This window comes from Pipra filicauda, unplaced genomic scaffold, assembly GCF_003945595.2.
Source record: "Pipra filicauda isolate LSUMZ 115617 unplaced genomic scaffold, ASM394559v2 scaffold141_size4267151_pilon, whole genome shotgun sequence".
Taxonomy (NCBI): domain Eukaryota; kingdom Metazoa; phylum Chordata; class Aves; order Passeriformes; family Pipridae; genus Pipra; species Pipra filicauda.
This window is the reverse complement of record NW_024103896.1, coordinates 3,359,200-3,382,686: the sequence shown is the minus strand read 5'-3', so window position 1 is coordinate 3,382,686 and position 23,487 is coordinate 3,359,200. Positions and strand designations below refer to the sequence as shown.

Here is a 23,487-nt window from a genome sequence, read left to right as displayed (position 1 = left end):
TGGGACTCCAAAAGCCGTTTAGATGGAGCCAAGAAATACAAATACAAGAGTATTTTCAAAGAGCTTGGCATTATGAAGGAAGCAAGTTCTACATGTGCAAGCCCTCTTTACACACACACACACAAACGGCATTATTTGGGTTCAGTTTTCGCCAATGTCCTTCCTCTGACACCAATTTTCCTTACGCATTATAAACAGATAATCCTACTTATACGTCCAGTCAAGCAGACAGAGCCAAGTATCATTTGTATACTTCTGCTCTTTAAGTTGCCTAATAAATATTTCATTGGCTTCATGGATGAGGGACAGTTAGAAGACAACTCCTCAGGAAGCACTTCTGGGAGAGGAAAAACTTTTGTCTGCTGGAATCCTGTGGTTTTGCTGTATTATTTGCTGCAGTGTGTTTGGGATGGGGGAGAAGAGCCCTGTTGTAAGGAGTAATGGAAGTTGCAGATCGGAGGGAGGCTGGAACAGCGCTTTGGCAATGCACAGTAGGAGGTGAGGACTCCGAGTAGCTGCTCCTCACTGTCCACCACTGGGATATAGGTAACCATGTTTACAGATGTAGGTATCAGGTTTGGAGAATGCACCTGAAGGCACAGTTAGCTGACTTTTATGAACAGAAACCGAGTAACTTCGTACAAAATTCCTGGCTGCCAAGGACAGAGCCACTGACTAAGTCCAAGAGCCCTGAGAAGTATTAGCAGAATAGCAGAACAGTGGGAGGCTAATCATGAAAGACCTGAGAACCACCAATGTTTTTATGCTGGCCGTGATGTACATTCAAGACATTTCTGGTGAGCTTTCAAATAAAAATAACTCCGAATAGAAGCCCGATCACAGCAACCAGACAGCTTCGGACCCCTCGCTGCCTGCGAACAGATTTCCCCCCCCCCCCCCCCCCCCACCCTTTACGCTTTCCCTTGCCTCAGGTGACACCGAAAGGAGTTTCCACAAAAACCTTTCAGGCTGAGAAATACAAAATTGCTTCCTTCAGGGACGGACCCCCCCCACACATACACACACTCGTTCGACGAAAACTTTACCCTGCGCTGAATCCAAATAGGGGCCCATCGACCCTCCCCAGGGGAGCGTGCCCCAGGGAAGGGGATGCTAGAGGGAGGTGATGCCATTGGGAGGGATGCCAGACGAAGGGATCCCGCCCTGGGAGGGGATCCCGAGCCCCTCAGCGCTGGGGGGGCGGGGCGTGTCAAGGGGCGGGGCGCCGGGCGGTCACGTGAGGCGGGAGAGGCCCGGCAAGGCCCGAGGAGGAGCTCGGTCGCCGCCATTTTCCTGCGGCGCCCAGTGCGTGTCCCTGTCCCCGGCCGGGCGGGCGCGCAGGGGGAGGGGACGGCGGCCGGGGGAGGGGGGCGGGAGGAGGAGGAGGAGGAGGGGTCCCTGCTCGGGTGACAGGTCCGTCCCTGAGGGCGGAGCGGGGGCCGCCTGCGGCACGGCGGGGTGAGGAGCCCGCGCAGCTCCATCCCTCCGGCGACTCCTCCCGTCCCGGCCCCTGAGGAGGGAGCGGAGCCGCGCTCGGTTCCAGCGCCGCCAGCGAACCCGCCATGTCCGGCCAAAGCCTCACCGACCGCATCACGGCGGCGCAGCACAGTGTGACCGGTTCGGCCGTCTCCAAGACCGTGTGCAAGGCCACGACCCACGAGGTCATGGGCCCCAAGAAGAAGCACCTGGACTGTGAGTACCGGGCGGGGACGGCGGCCCGGGGGCTTTCTGTGCCGAGGAGCAGGGCTGTCCGGCCTGTCCCGGGGTCCCGCTGCGGGGCTGCCGCCCTTCCCACCGGCCTCGTGGGGACGAGAAGCCTCCTGAGGCAGAGGAGCTCTGTGTTCCAGCATCGGGCTTTCCCGGAGCGCGGGGGGGGTGGGATCGGGGACGTGGCGATGGAGAGCTTGGGGAGAGGCTGTTCAGTGTATCTGCTCTCCATAAGGGGCCTTGCTGGCTCTTCTCTATGCACAGGGCCCTGGACAGTGTGAGCTTCTGAAGGACAGGACTTGCTCTATACCCCTTCCTCGGGAAGAGAGAACCACGGGGCCACGCAGAGGAATGGGCTGCAATTTCCTTACTAATTGATCTTATTTGTGTCTTGCTAGGGGCAGCACTCCCCCATTCTCAAGAGAAGGTGCAGGAGTTTCAGGGAGGAATAACTGATCACTGATCTTAATTCTTTTTCAGGTAGTCTACTAGGAAAAAAAAAATCCTTCTCTATCAATCAGGTAATTCTTCCACGTAGGGAAATATGTGAAATGAGTGCTTGAGGGGCATATCTCTCCCAGTAAGGATGTTCTTCTAGTTCGTCTTTCTAGTCTGTCTCATTCACTTGGGAAGATGGATCTAAGAGAACTTCTTTAGAACTTCAGTACCTGAACTTAACATCCCATCCAGGGATGGGCCATTTTTCAGCTTCTGTTAGAAATAAATCGAAGGTGGGAAGGCCTCAAAGGTTTTCTATCAACTCCGATCCACCCAGGTGATTATAAAGAGAATGATGAGCACCAAAGTGCACACACATTAGTGTATCTCCTACTAAGCTGTAAGGTCACAGGACTGAGGAAGTTCTTCGCTTGAATACCTGATTCTCTTGCATCTGTTTATTCTAGGCCTTTTAAGGACAACCCCCCCTTCACTTCACCCAATATATAATGAAAGGTACTGGATAGAGATGTGTGTCTGTGCCTTTTGTATGTATGCTTTCTCCTTTCCTCCCACCCACATCTGTGAGGAGAAGGTTGAGTCTTCATGCATCTTGAATTTGTGCCTTCTGAATCGCTCTGTATCCAAATGAGAAGATCAGATGACAGTACTAGGATTAATTGTTCTGTAGTTCTTTCTTCTTTCCACCAAAATGTGTCTGCATTAAAGGTTTAAGAAATTCTTGTTCTGCAAGCACCAGAGAGGGATGTGATCAATTTTTTAGGGTAGCCCCAGAACAGCTGCCTCTGTTTAGTTCTGGTATTCTCCCATCCATTTAATCTCTTGTGTGAAGATGGTAGTAACTGAGTGACTTTGTTATTTTTGGTGAACCAGGGGTGTTAGAACACTGAGGAAATCTTTGGGCATTAAATAACTTACTCTCATGTGGAGAAAACACCTTGTCATATGGCTTATGTATGAAATTGTGATGTTACTGAATTTCACACAGCAGAAGTGAGGCTTTCTGAAAAACAAACTTTGTCAGGTTTAGCCTGTAATAGTGCTAAAAGTACAGTTTCAGTAATAAGGTGTTTAGGAGCTGAATTATTTAGTGGCAAAGCTTTATGAAAAAGAACATCAATCTGGCCAGAAAACTGCTCTGCAGGTTGGGGGATGTGTGTGCGTGTGCGTGTGCGTGTGCGTGTGCGTGTGTGTGTGTAAGAGGGTGGTGTTCTGAGCAGGGCTACTAGGGGACAACCTAATTGAGACCTCCAGGATGCTGCTGCAGAAGGATGCCTGGACTTCCTTAGAAAGCTGTCTAGTAGCTGCTGGATGAGAAGACCATTTCTGTGTCTCCTTTTTCTACTCTAGATTGTCACAGGTTCTAATTTCTGCCTCTCTCTGAGAATTCTTTTATCAGAGCAAAACAAACTTTTTTTTTTTTTTTAATTAGTTTTACTACTAGTCCCTTTTTTTTTTGGCAGTTAAAATAGATCATGGGTAGATAAGTTTTCTATGCTGCCCCTAATATGTTTGTTAGAAGTCTCTGTTACTGGCATCAGGAAATGACACATGGTCTTGCATTTTGAACATTTTCTTTGTTCATACCCTTTATGGTTATATGTTTAAAAATAAATATTTTTTGCCCAGGCTGTGACTCAAGCCCCACCTCTGAATTATTTGTACGTACCTTCCTTTTACAACAGTTTAACTAGGTAAGTCCTATGAACTGACATCTCATTGTGAATGACAGTTAATATATCAGTCTTCATAGGCAGCATGGTGCTTAAATATTTTTCTGATTATTGTTTATTGTGGTAATACGGTTAAAACTTGCTTTGTTGTGTCCTGGGTGAGTGGATTAGCTGAGTTTTCCTATACTGCCCTATAATGAAGTCTTAGTTTTGTGGCATTTTCTGTGACCATGACATGCCTTGTTGTTAACATGGTCTCTGTATTTCTTGTACAGATCTCAAGATCTCTGACTGTCCTGTTACTGAAATTCTTTCTTCATTAAGCTTGAGCTGTCATGAACACATTTAAGTAGCTCAGCCTCATGTTAACTCGTATAAATGATGGGAAATCCAACAGAAGTACTTGTGCACATGATTCTTCCTGTCCTTATTTATCTTGCTCTTGACTGTGTACGGGTATCCAAAACTGAAGTGCTCCCTGTCCTAGGTTTGTATATTCCCTCTGTATTTCCCTCAGTGACAGTTATCATAATAATCATCGCAGGTAAAAAGGCATTCTTTTCTTAGCCAGTAATGATTAAAATAGAATTACTTCAAAGAATGCTCTTTCTCTCCCATTACAAAGATCAGTTGCTTGTTTGGTTTGAGGGAGAAAGAATTTTAGTGAACATGACTTATGATAAGTAAAAACAGCATCTTGAGGTTGTATACTTGAACTCACAATATTTTTTTTTTTGTCCTTTTTTGAAAGTCCAGTCTTTCAGCTGGGATAAGGATGCTGTTTGGTAACCTAGGTGCTGCTTTTGTAATGATGAATTCCTTGTTTTACAGAAATCAGACAGGTTTAATAGTCTTGGAACCCTGAAAGCATAGTTCATGAAATTTCTTTTATGGAAAACCCAGTTTCACTAGGACTTTGTCCTAGTTTTCACACCTCTCTGAGCAGTGAGAACTCTAAACTAGTTTGTGGGTTTAACTTGCATGCTGAGATTTATACAACCCTTTCTTTCAAGTTAGCTTTTTGTCGCCATGTTGAGTGCTGTATAGTGATGCTAAGGACAAGTGGTTTAGTTTGTTTGAATATAAATGGTGCTGGAAAACTTGTTGCTAGGTTTCGCTCCTTTTTTTACATGATTTTGATGGGGAGGTGTTCTTGTGTATGTATGTGTGGTGGATAATTAATATTAGGAATACCTGAAGATACCCAGTTAATGCCAAATAGGATGTTTCACTGGGTTGGTTCAGTGAAACTGCTGTAGCTGTGTTAGCTCAGCAGCATAAAAGTGTTTGTGTGCACATGCATGTTGTGGGGTGTACTTCAAACAGCTGTGTTGTGATACACACTTAGGGTTGGGTTCTTGAATGAGTATGGCATAGTGACCCTATCTGCTGGTAGCTAATTGAGTGGTGCTCTTTAAAGGAGAATGTGGATGGATGGCTTGGAAGGAAGTTGTGATGCTGTAATTATCCATTCTTAACAGGAAATCTCTCTAATTATGCCAGAGTGTAACTTCCTTGACTTCTTATTGTGAGGGAAAATGTGTATTTTTAAGCAAGACAGTAAACCAGAGCCCTGCCCTGTGTTGGGTAGATATCTGTGAGAAGCTGTGTAAGTGAAAGTAAACTTAAGGGAGCTTGTTGGGAACTTACTTCCCAAGTCCCTGGTGTCAGCTGTTTTGATTTTGTCTAGAGGCTATTTACTAGCACAGATAAAAGTCCAACTAAAGATTTGCTTCATGTCTGTGCTGGGGACAGCTTCTGTTTCAAAATGACATGGTATGAAGAGGGTAACTTGTAGAACTGAGGGATAAGGACCATTGCTTTTCCCTGTATCACCCAAGAGATTTGTAAAAACGCTGGGAAAACCAAGAGTGTTCTCTTACCTTTACATGCAAAAGTGTAACTGAGCTGTTTCAGTGATGTGGTGAATTAACTCTTAGTGTCTGTGGATACTTCTGTGTTCTCCAGTAGAAACAGATTATCCACGTTCCTTCTGTGATATTGTAGTACTTCAAGAAATTCATATTTTGTCTCTGGTTTTGGTAGAATTACCTGAAGTTTCTTGTGGCTTTGCTTCTCATTTTATAGTTGACTTAAATTTCTGGAGGCAATCCATTGTTATTTTTGCTTAGAAATGTTCTGTGTAACTGTAATTATTTCAAATCCAGATAATTGCATTATTACAACTTTCTTTTGAAGTATTCTTTTTTCTCTCTGAGTCCTTCCATGATTCCTTCATCATTTCTTCTTTAGCCAACTTTTTCTTTCTTTTTATTAAAATTCCTTTGGAATATTTGTTTGTGCCTTTTAGTAGAGTATGAGCACTATCATACTCTTCTAGTCTGCCAGAGGGCCAATTTTCTGCCACAGCTGCTCATTTGCAGAAAGAATAGCCATTTAGTTGTGCAGCTGTTGTTTTATTTTACTTAGCCTGAAGCAGTATTCTACTTTGGATGAAGTAAGAGGCAGGAGCTAAGGAGGAGAAGCTGTAAGACACCTGCAATCAGCTTACTGTGAATCTCCATACTGCCATTATTTCCCATCAGCTGTGACTATTCAGGTGTCATGTAACTTTGAGCTGTAGCTCTAGTGGTGGTTTGTGGGTTTTTTGGGGGGTTTGTTTTGGTTTTTTTTTTTCATTTTTTTTTTTTTTTAGTGATGCAGTCATCTCTTGCATCTTCTAAAAGCCACGTTTGGGAGAGGCATTCTTATGCAGTTCAGCCTGTGACCTAATGATCTATTTGAGTCTTCAGTTTCTAATCCTAAAATCAGGTTTTGATTTGTAGATGTGAAAGTTTTAAGTTGTTCCTAATGACTTGGTTCACAAAGTAGTGCTAGTTTGCATAATAATACAAAAGAGATGACTTATCCAACATGGAATTTAAAGCTTCTCATTTTTGCTTTGTGTATGTTGCCTTATGTGAAGTACATGATCTATTGATAGTAGAATTCTGGAAAAGTTCACTTATAAAATGTTATAGGCATCGTCCTCCCCCTGGAAAATGCAACATGTTTTCTGAAGCAGTGACACCTTATGGAAAGCTTAATTTTTTAAACAGCCTTCTTAAATTTAAGTTTCTCAATATTTAATTGAGAAATTAAATAAATTGAGAAATTTTTTCACTCATGACATTTAAATTGAGAAATATTTTCACTCTGAACATCTCAAACATCAATTAATACTTTAAAAATAGCGCACTAGTTTACTACTGGTAGGATATGTGGACTCTTCTGTAAACTGTGAAGTAGCTGTTCCTCAAGCATGTTAGAAGAAATCAGGTAAGTATTGTAAATGACTTGATTATAAAATCTTGAAGTCCTGTAGTGGGACAATTATTAAACATTTCCAGATAGTTTGTAAACAACTTTAAAGCAATAATATCAAGTATGTGTTCTTACTTTTGAGTATTTTAGCAAACTCTTCTGCAAACTTTGCTTTGTGTTGAAGAATTGGGTGGATTTTTTTGGGTTTTAGTGTGGTGGTTTTTTTGGTTGTTTTTTTTTTTTTTGTCCATGAGTGTGTGAATTTAACCATTTAGATTTCCTGCTGATTGAGATCTTAGCTCTGGAAGTAGTTGTAATTTGGAGCTTAATGCAAATTTGGAGCTTGCAAAGATTTAGGTTGGAGAGAGATTTTATCACTGATTATGTATGGAGCCAGTTAGAAGTAAGCAGGAAGTAACTGGCCAAAAAATATGCAATCAAGTGGAAAGAAGCTTTTGTTGATATAAAATTGTTGGGTTTGATGTTTTCCTTGCTCTTGTAACAGTTCTCTGTATTATGAATTAAGATGGGGAAGGGGCAGGGTTACTCTTGGTAACTCTGTATCCTTATAAAGGATTAAGGAAGAAGAAATACTGTTGTAGGTTGTATTTTACCCCTAGGTTTATATCAGAGCTTTATTAATTAGCTGGTAGTTTCTAAATGTAAAAATAGTAAGTTCAGAGCTAATGTGTGGTGCTTTCAAGTCTGCTAACGGTAAATCCAAGTTATGAGTAATATATGACAAATCGGGTATAGGGATTTGAGAAATTAGGGAACTAAGCTGTATTTAACTGTGTGAGAATAACTTAATGAAGTTAAGCATTTCATGCAGATTTAGCAAATGCTCTGGATTTTCTGATTGTGGCTAAACATCTCCTGTGCTGTTTTGCTAAAGGAGCTTTTTTAAAGTAATGCTTATCTGGATCATTTGCAATATTATACAAGGATAAATTAAGCTTTTATAAGTTTTACCTCTAAACAAAATGTGTAAAATAACAAGATCTACACCAAAATTTAACTTGGACGTGGTAATTCATAGAATGAAGCATAAGAGAATTTACTGGAGTGAACAGTGGTGGCATAAAGGAAAATCCAGAGATTTTAGTTCATCTCAAGACATAAGTAGTCTAAAATAAAATAAAGAAAGAAACCCCAAAAGGTGGGTTTTGTACTCATTCTGAGCTCTCCTATATAATTTCATCCAGACCTATGTTAATTTACTGAGAAGTTCTCCACATCAAGCCTTTTTTCCTTTTCTCCTGAAAAATGCTTTTGAAATCTTCACTTAATATCCTTTATTGCTTCCTCCCAAGCAAGTCCTTCAGTCACAACATCCGTATGCTGTAGCAGTGGTGCCGTTCTGGGAGGAGTGATTCTTTTGCTGATGTGGGAAGTGAGAAGTTTGCACGGGTTGAAACTGCTCTGGTATTTCACATATTTACTCTAAATATGGTACTTGCAGTAGCTTGTAGCTCAGCTGTTCCACTTGCTGGCTGTGTGTTATGACATCAACAAAGTATCTCTATTGTTTGTAACCTTTGTCGATTTTTTTTTTTTAATAGTTAATACAATTTAAAGCACAAATTGTGAATCCTTAATAAAACTGTTTCCTAGTAAAATATTTAGTGTATAAAAAAAGTTTTCCATATTAATAAATTGTAAAAAGGATATTCTTTTATCCATTTGAAAAAAGGTTATAATGAGATTCATATCATTCCTTAATTACTTTTGTTCAAAAAAACCCTAAACCCCAACAAACCCAAACCAACCCAGTGGTATTTATCTGCACAGCATAAGTTTCTGGAGTTACAATAGTAAACTGGATTTCCAGACCCGGAGTGGGTATCATACAAAGTTTTAAACTAAACTCAGGCTACAAACAGAAGTAAATGTGTTTTAAATACTTGTTTTTAATTTAAAAAAAAATTCTTTGCCTTTAATCTGGCTGTAAATCCACTCAGAGCAGTTTTGGTTGTCTGTGACTTGCTACTCTGTCTGCCAGATGAGAAGGCTGAATGTCTTGGCTATGAAAAAGTAGAAGTCTTCATGTTCCTTGGCATTCTTAAGGGTTGCTTATAAATTGTTTTGCTGTTGGTAGTGTTTGGTTTCTTCTGGGGTGGATACTGAGCTGTCAAATGACATGGCAGTACTTCTGTACCTGCCTTCTGTTCAAGTGTGTGCTTTTTGTATTGGGTTTAGTTTTGTTAGGTAGCGTGTCCCTCTCTTCCCTTATATTCAGAAATCACATGGTCATTTCACCTACATTTGTTTGCAGTTGCACTGGGTTTATTTGGCTGATATCTCTGCTCTTGCTGACAAATGGGTCAATATTTAGTTGGAAATGGGGTCACCCTTGAATTTGATTTATCCCTTTTCCCTCCCTCCCTGCCCAATATGACCATAATAGTTTCAGCCATCATTGCAACCTATTTCAAACTTTGACTTTTTCTGATCCATAATTCTGTGTATTCTGGATCTGACCTTATTTTTTATGTGAAGTGTTGAAAGTTGTTTAAACTATTGTGATGGTTAAGCCTCCATACAGAGAATGGTGTCATTTGATTTGGTTTAATTCTATACCTTTTTCTATTTGCCAGAAACCACTGGTGTTCATAATTCAGCATGTATACTGTTATGAAGAGATTAAAAATAAGTTCCATTAAAAATCAGACTGTTAGGAATATCTACTTGATTATATATTGCAGCTACATACAGCTGTAGTTCACAGAGCAGTTTTTCATTTCTGGATTGATGCAAAGCTGGCTGCATTAAGTCCTGCTTACTCATGAAATGCCTTCATTCTTTTCTTCTGTCTTAAAAGGGGCACTTAAGTTTAATATTTACATAATGGTTACATCACGTTTTAAGTTTTAAGGATGAAATTCAGTTGGTTTACTTGCAATTACTCTTTATTCATCATGAATCACAACTAACACTGTTCAAATCATAGTTGCAGGTAAACAAGAAAAATGTCTTTTTGAACAATATCCTTGTGTTCTTTTTTCTTTTGACAAGCCAAGTTTGTTTACTCTTTAGAAATATACTGGAATCCTTAGGTAGATTTTAATTTTTAATTAATTCTCAGGATGACAGTCCATATCACTGCTTTCAGTGATATGTTCTGATTAGATTATTTTTATTCAAATGACTGAATTTGGATTTATTATCCTTTAAATCACTTTTCCTGTTGTATGTTAATAACTTGTCTTAAATTCATTAGGGGTTATTTCTCCCCAGAGTGCTTGCATTTCACTCATGAGTGTCACAGTATAGAATTGTAGAATAAAACTTAGAGTATCAAAAATACACGTGAAGTGGATTTTAATCATATGAATTAAAGAAAAATCAGTGGAAACCAAATATGACCACTTCTGCTTTCATGGGCTGTAGTTATTTGTAATAAGGATATGTGTTGCATGGTAAGTTGCCACATTTGATTAGATGTTGAATGGAAAAGCTCAGGATGAACAAGTCCTACCTATAAACTGTGTGACACACAGGGACTAGCACACTATTTTGGGATTTGAGGAAAACTGGTGGTCTGGATACAGACTTCTGTTTTTAGGTTCTTGATAGTTAATAAGGAGCTAGCCCAAACTGTCTTCCAGACCTGTTCAGCTGAAATGTTTGCCGCAATGGTATCATCATTTAGCCTGTCAAATGTAATTAAAGCGAAAACATAAATTAAGTCAATTTCTGAGTAGGTTACTCTGCATTAAAAATCTGGCACACATGAAGTTTGTTTCAGTGCTGAATTTGATGTGCAAGTGCATGGAAATCCAAAGCAGCTTTTGTGTTAGTTCTCAGATACTAGGGAACAGCACAGTTAGTTTAACCTCTGATGCTTGGGATTTCATTGTTATGGGTTTGAAGCTAATGCATTTCCAGGGGCTGATTTTCACTTTTGTTTTGTTGTTTTGGTTTTTTTTTTTGCTTTTTGTTTACACACAGTTTTTGAGGAGCCTTTCTTCATATTTAATGATCTGTAAGTAAAATACATTGTGTTGAAGGAGATACTTTTGTCCTTATTTTAAACTGTAATGAGGAGTCTTAGTAGACAGGAATGTGGTCTTGATATATAGTAGGGCTGACACAAGATGTCTTAACACCTAGTTTTACTATGGCTCCATATTCTTTTTAGCTCCCTGAAGTTTTAACCAGTGAACAAACCTTACTTTGAAGCAAATTAAATGACTGTTTTTTGTCTTTTTCGAGCTTTTAGTCTGAAACAGTTTCATTTTAGGGATATAATCTGGCTGAAGGTATTTTTTTTTCCTGAAGACCGAAAGGCAGATGTTATTTACTTCTGCTCTTGGCTTTAGTTTATCTTAGAGGCTGTTTGTGATAGGGACATGTCTTTGTGCATGGTAAATAGAGAAATTCCTGTCTGAAGTCTGTGGGTGCTGAGAAGTTCTTTCTGTCTATAATTTCCTTTACCCATCCAATTTCAAACTTAGAGTTTGAAACTCCGTGTTTGCTCTGAAACTTTGAAACTTGATAACTTATGAAGTGCTCGGGAACAGTCTCTAAAACTGGGGAACGAAGGAAAGAGCTGATCTGGATTTATGAAACTCAGACATAGCAATCTTGCTGTAAGAGGATGGGTTCTCCTTTGTAAGATCCTTGGCTGTAGCTATTGAAAATCAGTAATGGTTAGTGCATGATGCTGGAAAAATTCAACTTCATTTTCATTCTCCATGTTAAATGAATATCATTCCTTCTCCATCTATATCTACTCTATCACAGTATATTTTAAAATTATTACTCTGAGCAACTTTGATGTGGGCTGTGAGGGATGGTTTTGTTGTGCCGTTGTATAAAGGTGCTATTCAAATGCGCATCGAAGATGTACTTGGATGAACCAGAGTGAGTTTTGTTTGGTCAGAGAGCTCCAAATATCTCATGGGAGATGCTAACCTAAATTGAAGAAGGAAGTAAAAGCTAAATTAGGCAGGCATTTCCAACCTTTCTATTAATAGAATGGAAGAATTTAGCTGTACTTTTGCTTGACTGCCTTCCTTCATGAGAGAACCGCACGCTTACATTACATGAGTGTCAGTTGGAACAGTTTTGTGGTGATACCTGTGTTTTGATGGGGTAGAGAGGTAATTTTTCTTTGAGCTCTGATGCTTTGCTTTATCCAGTTTTCTAACAGTTCATGTCAAAATCTGAGCCTGTATTAGCCAAAAGAAAAGGTATGAAAGTGGCTGTCAGTGACAAATCTCCTTTAATGAGTTCACCTAATTTAAGCACAAAAAGTGAACTAGATGGTATGGAATTAATGGAGCTTTTATTAAAATGGTTGCAAGAAGTGCTCTAAGTACATGTGTCTTGAGCTCTTTTAGTTGCTTAAGAAATCATAGTTTAGAAAATAGTGACACTTTTTTACAATTTTGCTTGTCACCAAATAGGATGGCATGGAAGGAGCAGCTCCATGCTTTTTGTTAAGCTTCTTTCTCCTATTCCTAATGGGGGAGGGAAAAATGAAGATTAATCCCACTTAGGAGTAGACAGAAGTCCTATAAGAACGTCTGGTGCACAGACTATTATTTTGGTTTTTCCCTATAGAGAAAGATAAATCTCAGACACATTTTGCAAAGCTGTGTGTTCAGACTGTTTTGTAGGACACCAGGGAGTACAAAATTTGGCCTATTTGATCTCCGAGATGTTACCTCAAGTACCCAACTGTGTAAACCTGTGCTGTTCTGTGTGTTGTTCTGCCAATCACTTTGTAAGAGAAGGTTTTTGAATGGTGTTTGAATAATAAATATTTGAAGTTTGAGGATTTGCTGCTTTGCACATTTAGATAATTTGTCAAGAGATTTTTTTTTTCCTGTAAGAAAATGCACTGTATGATATCATAGGCAAATATTTTAAATTGCTTTCCTCCTTGGTCTCTTAACTGAGATTTGGTAAGGAAATCTTTGCAGCAACCTTTGGGCAAGTGTTAGTTACAGTATTGAGGATTACTAGTTTGGGATTGACCAGCTTCTTTTATAGAAACTACAAGGAAAAAAATATTCCTCAGCAAAGCTCCTTCATGAAATCTGTGTTTTGTCGCTTATTAGCAGCATGATTTTGTCTTTGCCTTATTTTTCCCTCTTTTCAGCTTTTTCCAGTTTTGTAGGGCTATTTATGTCATTGTTTATAAACCTTTAAATCAGAGCTACAGTTTTAATTAAGACCTGTTAAGTTCTGTTTAGTCAGCTATAACAGTAAGTGATCATCTGACAGGACACTGCTGTATGTATTTCCTGAGAGATCAATAGAAAAGTAAGATACACAGATTATCCGTACAAAATAGGAAATATTGCACAGCTGGATTGTAGCATGACGTGTGCAAAGTTTATTCTTGGTAAGAATGTGGACTAAAGCCTATCATCTAAGGTGGTTTTCTCCAATGTGTGAGCATTGTGCTATTTATAAGGAAAAGCATATAACACTATCTTGTAATAAATAGCACTATTTAAAAAAAACTAAATACTTTGGACTTCCTTCTATTTCTTATATGCTGGGAAATGTGCCATTTGCAGTAAGCTTATGTATTGTGCTTTTGATATTTCCTATATTAAAATGAACCCAAATTACTTAGTCATTTTTGCATCTTTATGATGTTGAAAGAGCATTATGTAATAATCATGCCATTTTATAGTATGTTTTAAGCTTCCTTGGTGTTAGGTGCAAAAGTTTCCCGGATTTTTTCCCTTTATCACGTTAGTTTTGCTACTCTGTGTAATTACATAAAAAGCAATTGGTTTCTAACCAATATACTGTAGGGGCAAAAGGACGTGTAGTAGATGCTGTTGCACCCTTAGAATCTCTTGACAGTACAGCTGTTTCATACAACATACTAGAGTGAACTCGTGACAAGAGGGAGTGTATTTCCACAAAATTATATGTCTGGTTTATTGGTTTTTTTGGTGGTTTTTGGGGGGGGACCAGTAGTTAACCAGGCAACCCTTTACTGTAGGTGAAGCTGTAGAAGGTGATATCTGCCAAGAAATATGTCCTACCATGCATTTAAATATTTTTATGGTTAAATTGAATTTACCATCCTATATAATTTCCGGTTTGCTGAGAACGCCAGAACACTTAGTGTATTGCAGGCCTTACACAGTCTGGGAGGCTGCATAGTAGAAGATTTGCTTTGCCATGAGTGCTTTCCAGAAACTGGAAAAACTCTGATGTAGAGAAGGTCATAATCTGACTGGGAAACTTTGCTGGGCAGAGGTGGATATACACACATTCATTGACAATTTCAGCATTGATGGAGATAGGCAAATATGGAGGCATTAAATACATGCTTCCTGACAACTCCCAAAGGCATTCAGGAAAAATGTGCTATTCTTGCTCTGAGTAAGATTCTGTTCAGAAGGAAATTTAATTTCCAAAGTCTCATTTTAAAATAGGGAAGAATAACAGATATTCCAAACAGCTTTGCTATAGTGAGTAAGACTTCTGAGCTACTGAAATGAGACAAGTGTGTTGAAGTAAGAAAGATCAGATGGCTTTGGTTTTTTATCATTAGTTTTGTCTATTAAACTGTCTAATTAAAGATGCAACACTGCTATTCAAAGGGAAAATAATGTGAATTACACGTGTGTGATTAGTTCTAAAATTACAAAGGTCTTGAATTTTTTGGCTTGAGAATCTGTTCAATGATGTGGTGGCAGGAGGTCAGGCTGTTGTTAATGATAGATGGTGGTTTCAGTTTCACTATGCTGTCGTGATGGTACATCACTACTGCAAAATTACTTCTGGTGTATCTTTTAGAGTAAAGGGATGCAGAAGCAAAACATCTAAGAAGCACCTAAATTACACTTGTGTGAATGCTTTGTATATTTAGAAGATACATGTATTTAGATTTAGAAACTGTGCTAGGAGTGTTAACTGACAAAATGCGCTGTGCTCGAAGTCAGGTGTGTTTTCTCTGTTTGCTCTTCTGTAACGCAGGATTAAGGCAGCCACAGGTGTTGGAAGGTGGCACGGGCTGAGAGAGGTGGAGTTGTTCAGCATGGAGATGAGAAGGCTTCAGGAAGACCTAGTTGCAGCATTCCAGTACCTGGAGGGGGATTATAAAAAGGAGGGAGAGGGACTTTTTATACTGACAGGACAAGGGGGAATGGCTTTAAACTAGCAGAGGGCAGGTTTAGATTGGATACTAGGAAGAAACTCTCTACTAAGAGGATGGTGAAGCACTGGAACACCTTGCCCAGAGAGGTTGTGGATGCCCCATCCCTTCAAGTATTTGAGGCCAGGTTTGATGGGGCTTTGAGCAGCCTGATCATTAGAGGCATCCCTGCCCGTAGTGGGGGTGTTGGAACTAGATGATCTTTAAGGTCCCTTCCAACCTAAACCATTCTATGGTTCTATGATAGGTACTTTGGCTGCCTGTGGGTGTACTTTTTAACAGGTACGATCTGCATGCCAGTGAGGCAGGTGAGGTGAAGTTGAGATCAGGAGTTCCTGGCAGGACTGAGGAGGTTAGATAGTTAAACAAACCCTAGTTACATTAAAGGCTCACCTTCTTGAAAAAATAAGTCGTCTTGCTGCAAAACTACAGTAGAGTTGTGTTCATTGAGGATTTTTTTTTCCTGTGGTGTCTGCTGTTAACAAAATGGTTTCTTTGTTCCAGTAGGCTGGGCTACAATAATGTTACTCTACCACTGCTAGCAAGCTGCCAGGTAAGAGCATTTTTAGTACTTTGCATGAGTCTGGGAGGTATTCCAGAGCAATCTGCAAGGATTGATTGCATACAAATGGTAGTACAATAGCAGCTTGTATATGTGTTTCACAAGTCTTGTTTTAAACACACATCCATTAGCACAACTTGTTTTTTGTTGCGTGGAGATGCAATAGCTGTAGAATATTTACAGAGTTCCTTTGGAGCAGAAGGAAAGGGCTTTAAGTGCATACTATAACCAAAAATATACAGTATGCAAAGGCACTATTTACAGTATGCTTGAGCACTATTGCTGTCAGAGAGAAAGGTAGAGAACAACATGGTAATATATTCAATGTGTACGTGGTGATGAAGAGACCAATATCTTTGGCATCCCATACTGATCTCTCAGTTATCTATAAACCATGTTATGTGCCTTCTCTATTCACCTTAAGGTGAAATCATAGGGTAAACTTGCATGTATGCAGACTGTTCCCTTGAAATAGCTTCATGTTTTCAGTAGGAGATGAAAGCAGTGTTTAAGTGATACAATTTTCAAAGTAATTAGTCTTCATCAAAATAAAAATGTTCCTCCTAATGCAGTTCATTGTGCTTTCATCCATCCATGTGTGACTATTCACACTATAAATATTATATGGGATGCTTAAGTATTCATTATAATATTTAATATAATAATTTAATATTATACTCTAATATATTATTTATTTAAATATTGAACCAATGACTGTCATTCAGAATCAAAGCCTGCCTGGCCATCTGTCCTGATGTATTCTTAAATAGCAGCACTCATACAGAACCCTTAGGGGTTCTGCTTTCTAGCTCATCAGAACCTGAAACAGTGGATGCATCCTCAAGTGTTGGCAGTTATGCACTCTGAAAATACTGACTTATTGTTGAACAAAGGTATTCTTAATTTTATTGATAAATGCATTGAAATTAGCATATGATCAGTGTAAAAGAATATTGGTTTTTCTCCCTGGTTTAAATAGGCCAGTGGGTTAAATACTCAGATTGAATGTACAGCTTATGCAAGAGTTGTCATGTTGGTTGTCTGATACAGACATTTTTCATCCTGTAATCAAGAGTCTTTAGATTATGATTTATAGGCTCATTATTAAGCATGTTTTTAAAGATAGGATCAAGGTTCTAAGTTTACAGATACTTTTCAGTGGGAATAATGTGCTAGCATAAGTGTGGGAGCTAATGCTTATTTTGGATTAGATTTCATGATAAAATGCTTTTAAAGGGTAGCGTAGGAATTGAATGTAATGCAAAAGTGTTCAGTAGTTTTAGTATGTCTTGCATATTTCTCAGTATTAGGGAGCTGAAGCAGTAGTTGATTTGTTCTGTTGAGGAAGAAAATCTTTTCTTAAGAGTGAGTGGTAGCTGGAAAATTAGTCTTTAGAAAGGCAACTTAATATATTTTAGATACTTTTGCACTGATTAATATTTTAATATTTTAACAAAGATAGTTTTCTCCTGTTATAACAACTGATGAGTACAGGTTAAAACGATGGGTTTTTGGCATTTTTTTCTTCAGGAGTCTTGAACTTAATAGAGCATGAGTGCTGCTTCAATACAGACTGCATACATCACTTTGCCCACAATTAGAGGATATTTAAAGTGGAGAATATGTCCATATCTGATTCTTATGATGCTTTTTATTAATCACTGGTATGCTGGTATACACCATGTGTCAACATAGAATAGCATTACGCTGGGAATGTTTGCAGCTGCTCTTCAGACCAAGATTAGAAAACAAAGTTACCCTGATAAATTGGAGCAGTGTTCTGTGATTGCTTGCAAGTGCAGAGTTCTAAATGTGTAAGGACGGTGTAAAACTTGAGTATAAAAGGATTGTCTGAAAGTCTAGGAGCACTGCAAGGGGCTTTGGCTCATTTAATTTTCATTATAAACCACCAGTGTGAGAATGCAGGAAAGACGGGCATCCATCCATATGTCTGTGTAAGAACGTATTATGGGACAGAAAGTTGTTTCCATTATCCAGCTGGGACACTATATGTAAATATGTATATATGAATTAGTGAAACTGTAGAGAATCCAGAGGAGATCACCTGGATTAAGAAGACTGGAAAGTTAGGAAACATTGAAAGAAAAATATTTCTTTTATTGATAAAGAAAATAGTGGTTTTTCCATTGTGTTAAAGTTTTTTTTATGGAGAGAATTCAGACTCCTCTGAGAAGTACAAGAGGAAGTTTCTTTTTTAATCTGCACCAGAACATCAGGCTTTTGGGATATAAGTCAAAGGAAAGTTGGAATTATGGGGATGTACAGTAACCACTGAAGGCCAATGCAGACATCTTTGGGGAACAGAGGGTGACTGTAGCTGGGGAGTTGAGTAACATAATCACTCATTATTGCCCAAAGTGGGAGGACTTTTCCACTTCTTTTTCCTCTTTTTCTTCTTACTTTTGCATGTCATCATCTCCTCTTCTTGCAGTGGCTTTTGCCAGTTTTGGTCTTCTGTGAGCCATTTTTTATCTTCTAGGATAATGAAAAAACTATGGAGGGTTGTGTCACCCCATGTGTCATCCCCATTATCCCATCCACCACCACTTAAGTTAGGTTTTATTGTGTGGGTTTTTTTTCTTTTCCGAGAAATTATTGTTTCAGAGAAGTACACCAGCGCTGACAAAACATGAGCAATAGAAATGTGTGACTTAGCAGGTAGAGACAGGAATGGGACCATCCTGTTTTGTGTCATGAAAACGTATCCTATGAGTTATATATCCTAGGAATTTGTGTTGGTCTAAAAAAAACTTATGTGATGTGTTAAACTTTCTTCAACATCTAGTCGAATGATGATTTGTGTACTATGATTTGTGTACTTTTCAGAGTAGAAATGTGGGGTAGTGAAGGAATGAGTTACCTTGTAGCAACAGCCACAGAAGCCAGATTCATTAGTGCCAAGTCTGTTCCGTTGGGACCTTAGTAGCCTTTTCCTTATGTAAAAAAGGAGAGGAAAAGGCATAACACTGAACAAAACTAGTTGTCCTGATACTGGTTCCACATTTGGATGACTTTGAAAACTCATTCCTCAGAGGGATCCAGGCACCACAGCCTGTGTATTCAGTCAGGGGTCTACAGTAGCTGAGTGGAATTTATATGATGTCCAGAGGTTCTGAACAACATGAATTATTTTATAAGTTGGTGATCCTAAGTGTGTATAACTAATTTTTTTTATTCTGCTGTGATGATCTGGCAGTTCAGGTTATTTTCTTATGCTGAATTTAGCAGAATCAACTTCTCTGAAAGAGTAACATGGTGATTCTTTGCAGGATGAACAGAACTTAAAGTTGTCATTTTTTTCAAAGGAGAAATGTATCTGATTAGATGAGCAGATAAGAACAAGGATTATGGTGTTGGTATATTCAGTTTCTAAACTGCTCAAGCTTGTTGATGTGCTGTCATGGTACACTGAATGTTTGTGTAAGTGTGGTTGTAACTGTTCCTGGATTAATGAGACAAATCTAGTTGAAATTAGAATGTTGTGATTACAATCTGTGGCTGGAGCTGTTGAGGCAATATTTAGCTGTATTTTAGTGTTAGTCTTTAAAGTGTGTTGAGGGTACTCAGCAAGTTTAAAGGGAAGTATTTTTCAGGTCTGCCAAGTCTTGCCATAGGAGAAAAATCTAGAGTTAAGAGATACCCAAGGCAGTAATGCAGAGTTCACAGGGTTGCTGATAAAGTTAAAGTAATTTGTAAGAATTGCAATTAGAAATAGCAGTTTTAAGTACATGACATGATAGTCTTATTTGAATTGGAAGAAAAAAGCAAGATGCAGCTTGATGAAATGAAAATAAAAATTGTTGGCTGTGGAACAAGTTATTCAGCATTATAATAAATCTATGCGTTTTTTGTCTTGCTTATCTAATATAAATTAGATTAAATCACAGTTCTTCTTAAACATGGAAAGTTCAGAATAAAATGGGTCTTCTCAGATTTCTTTAACTCTTCCATAAATTGTTTCCTGAGTCAGTGTATCTAACTCTTAAAGTGCTCCTGTATGCAGAGGAAGAATTATCAACTGGATTTTTTATTTTAGAAATGTGTAATCCAGATTTCTTTGTCCACCCTCTCAAGGATACTTGGGTGAAGCCACTGGAAAATATTATATAGTAAACTACTTCTAGTAAAGAAGTAGTTTGGTACAAGTGGGTTTTTTCAGAAGAGAAACAAAACTAAATTTAGAACAAACAGTGGGTTTAGCATATACAAAATACCTGCAAATACAGGTATTTTCTATTAATTAAGAAAATACTTAAGTATTCACTCAGTTTTCAAATATATGCTTGTTACATAATATTCTTCTAGCAGGTTAAATACCCTTTAGTGAGTGGCTCAGACTGAAATTTAACATCACTCTTCTTCGTTTGATCACTCCAATATGTCACTGGGGGTTTCTCTGTTTTGGCACAAGCTTAATTTTTAATTACCAAATGCATTTCTTTGAGGAAGAAATAAATCTTAAAACTTTAACGATTTTACCTGCTTGCATTAATATTCAGAACTATTTTGAGGATGATTTTTAGACAAAATAGTGTGGTTCTATAATGAAAATTACTTATTTACATCCAGGAACTTTCCAGTTCTATTTCTCATGTTTAAATAAGGAGATCACCTATGGAGGAGGTAGGAGACTATTTAGAAATTTACCATATGCTTGCACTAAGTTATTGGATTTTAAAATGTGAGTTGGAATGTGTAGAATCAGATTTGAATGTGTCAGGGTTTGCAGCATTCAGAACTGTTAATATATAGAAGCAGATTTCAATTATAGATTTTACAGACAACCTTTCTCTTTTGTTCTTATTTTAGTTTTTCTGATTTCTTATTTTGTAATTGTCCTTTCATGGCACAGTTAAATCCTCTACTATTTCAATAATAAAGAACAGTGTCTGTTAAATGTTCTAGAAATGTTTTCAAGGAGTTTTCCTAGAGTAAAACTGGTATGCATTTGTGAAGTCATTTCAAGTTTTGGTTTTAGTTTTTGTAACAAGATAAAATTAGAGTGAACTCTTAATCATTGTGTCAAAGTGAGTAGAAAAAATTACCTTCATAGTCCAAAATAGTTGTCAGCAGCAGCCAGTTGAAAAACTCTTCTCCTTGTTACTTTATATTGAACACTTGAAAACAGTGGACCATCTTGACTTGCCAATTATTCGGGGAAAGAAGATGACCTGTTTATAGAAATTTGAAGAGGTTAGATGTTTCTAATATTTTATGTTACTTTTCACGCAAACCACTCAAGTTAAAAAAAACCTTCTAATTTAGTAAGTAACAGAATAAAATTGACCATGGAAAACTGCTGCTGCTAAATTCAGTTTGTCTAATTTAAGATCTGCTGGCAAATATTACATTAGTGTAACTGGATCATGTTTGTTTCTTTGTTTTTTCCTCAATAACCCCTATTCCATAACTTCTTTTACATCCTCCTGGAAAGGAAAGATGTGACGTGTGATTTTCCAGAACCTGTGACAGGACTATTTAAAATGAAAATGGGCATATAGTTCATGAGCTGTTTGGGGGGGAAGCAGGAGGAATGTTAATCTTAAATTCATAAAATAGTAAAAGTAAATTAAACTTTACACTACTGCTAGTGCTTGCTGTAAACTGTATTCCTAACAGAAAATGGAAGGAATTTTTTGTCTAGTGGCTGACTTCCTGATGGTATAAAGCCAATAATTTTTCAGATCATTAACCAATTTGATGCAAACTTGCTGACTTCTGATATTTGAAATTTTCCACCAAATTTGTAAGGTTGACAGTGTCAGCTGCTGCTACACTGTGTGTCACTGCATGGGAAATGGTCACATCACTGCTGATTTCCTCACCTACTCCTTGGTAATGTTTTAGCTGTTTAACAGATGTTTGTATTCAGGATTTGCATTTTGATTAAGACTGCTAACCAGATGAGGGAGCAGCTCTGTTCCAGTGATGAAATACTTGTAGAGAACAAGAAGTATTAATATAAGAAAATGAGACCCTAACATAGAGGAAAGTGGTATAGTTTGAAAATCATTGTATGAATTGAAATCTAGACAACTGGAGAAGGGAATTGAACTTGAATATTAGTACTGTGGATAACTGTATCTTTTTTATTAGTATTTTATTATTGTTGCGACCGTTGGGTTAAGTCGAGACACCAAAATTTTTCCCACTGATTTTCACAGGGATGATAAAATGAAAGTGTTATGTCTTGTGGAGAAACTGGTCCTGTAGAAGAAAGCAAAAAAATCCTATATCAATAGCTTTTTAAAACTTCTGCTCAAATCTGAAAATTGTTTTGTATGGCCCTAGGTGAAAGGGGAATCGATCGTAAGGAAATGCATGCTTTTGAGCAGAATCATCTTAAGAGTAGGCCCGGCCCTGTATTCCACCATTATGATTAGCCATAACTGTTCCCTCCTGTGAGTGGAGTGTCAGTCACTGGCGTGTTATCTCTTCAGTTTGAAAGGTGTTCCCTATACTAAATTAATTGTGTTCTATTGAACTCCTCTATGTGGACATAAGACATATAAATATTCATTCATGCAAGAAACGTTTTATATTTCCTTCTGTTTTTTAAAAAAAGAAACTGTTAAAAACCACTTTGCTCTGTGTTTTGACTTCAGTTACAAAATTTACTAATTGAGCAAATGTGATCTGATGCATATTGGCTAATATTTTGGATCCATTGATGTGTATTGAAATTCTAATATTATTTAGCTTTCATCCAGTCAAGAAAAGTTGAAGTGTTAAGGCAAATAAGAGCTTCCTGACAACTTTGTAGTTTGTTGGGTAACTTGAATTCTCTGGGCATGCTGAACTTGTGATAGTTTGTATTTTATATCATTTAGATTCTGACTATTCTGGGGAGAGTATAGTATTGAAAAGTTTTTGTGGAAGTTTTAATTTGTGTGTGATTATATATGCATCCTTTTGTGATTCTGTTTTCTCCATCTGGCTGTTGAGTTTATCTGAAATAAAGCAACATATGCTATCTGAAAAGTGATTCAGAATGACCTTTAGGCTTTGGCAATACCTTGGGGTAGGGCAGAGATACGTAATGTGTACATCTGCCCAAAGGTAATGATAGAAAGAAATGAGCTATTTACTTAATTTATTAAGGTGGTACTTGAATAATCTTAAAAAGTAAATCTAACAACTGTTCATATATAGGACTTGTTACTGGGCACAGCTGTGCAAATGTGTGTTTGTGGAAGATCACAGAATAAATTGGAGACTCTTGTTGCACCTGGAGCTAAGGGTATGCATATTCTGAATATATAAGCTCAGACTGTTACATGTGTTTCACTTGACTAATCATCCATAGTATCTTTTGTATGTTGATTTTGTGTTGGCTTGGGAGAAATGGAGTATTTGTTTAATGTGTTGAAGGTAGACATGCCTGTCTTTAATCACGCCTTGTGCTTCTGATGTTGGTTAGGTTCTGAAGTTAAACTATATACTAAGGCAAATTTTGCCCCTTTTGTTGTTCAGAGGGCCATTTCCACATTGAGTCTTGTACCGAGTTGCAATGCTGCCTTTGTGATGCCAATTTGTGTGACCCATGGGTGGACGTTAAACACAGGCTTGACTCTTTAAAGAAGCAGTTTTGGGGGACACTGAGTTTTTTCAATGGTAGTACCTGTAGCAGGGCACAGGAGACACACCGTCCAAGCAAAGAGGCTCACATA

General features: G+C 38.2%; 1 protein-coding gene and 1 long non-coding RNA gene across 11 annotated transcripts in view; one reads left to right on the top strand and one right to left on the bottom strand.

Annotated features, from left to right (window-relative positions):
- Positions 1 to 1,166, bottom strand: part of LOC120322683 — a 31,790-nt gene extending 30,624 nt beyond the window's left edge. For all 3 annotated transcript variants that reach the window (XR_005562518.1, XR_005562520.1, XR_005562519.1), the window contains exon 1: positions 1,047 to 1,166. This is a non-coding gene — a long non-coding RNA (uncharacterized LOC120322683). The remainder of the gene's footprint in view (positions 1 to 1,046) is intronic.
- A 233-nt stretch (positions 1,167 to 1,399) lies between these two features.
- The window catches only part of PICALM (phosphatidylinositol binding clathrin assembly protein), a 67,113-nt gene continuing 45,025 nt past the window's right edge, over positions 1,400 to 23,487 (top strand). For 4 of the 8 annotated variants that reach the window (XM_027719845.2, XM_027719844.2, XM_027719842.2 and 1 more), the window contains exon 1: positions 1,401 to 1,692. In XM_027719845.2, the coding sequence (XP_027575646.1) occupies positions 1,563 to 1,692 (130 nt within the window). In that variant the 5' untranslated portion in view covers positions 1,401 to 1,562. Of the gene's footprint in view, positions 1,693 to 23,487 lie in introns of all 8 variants that reach the window. The other 4 variants (XM_027719848.2, XM_027719847.2, XM_027719841.2 and 1 more) reach the window with 3 other exon arrangements.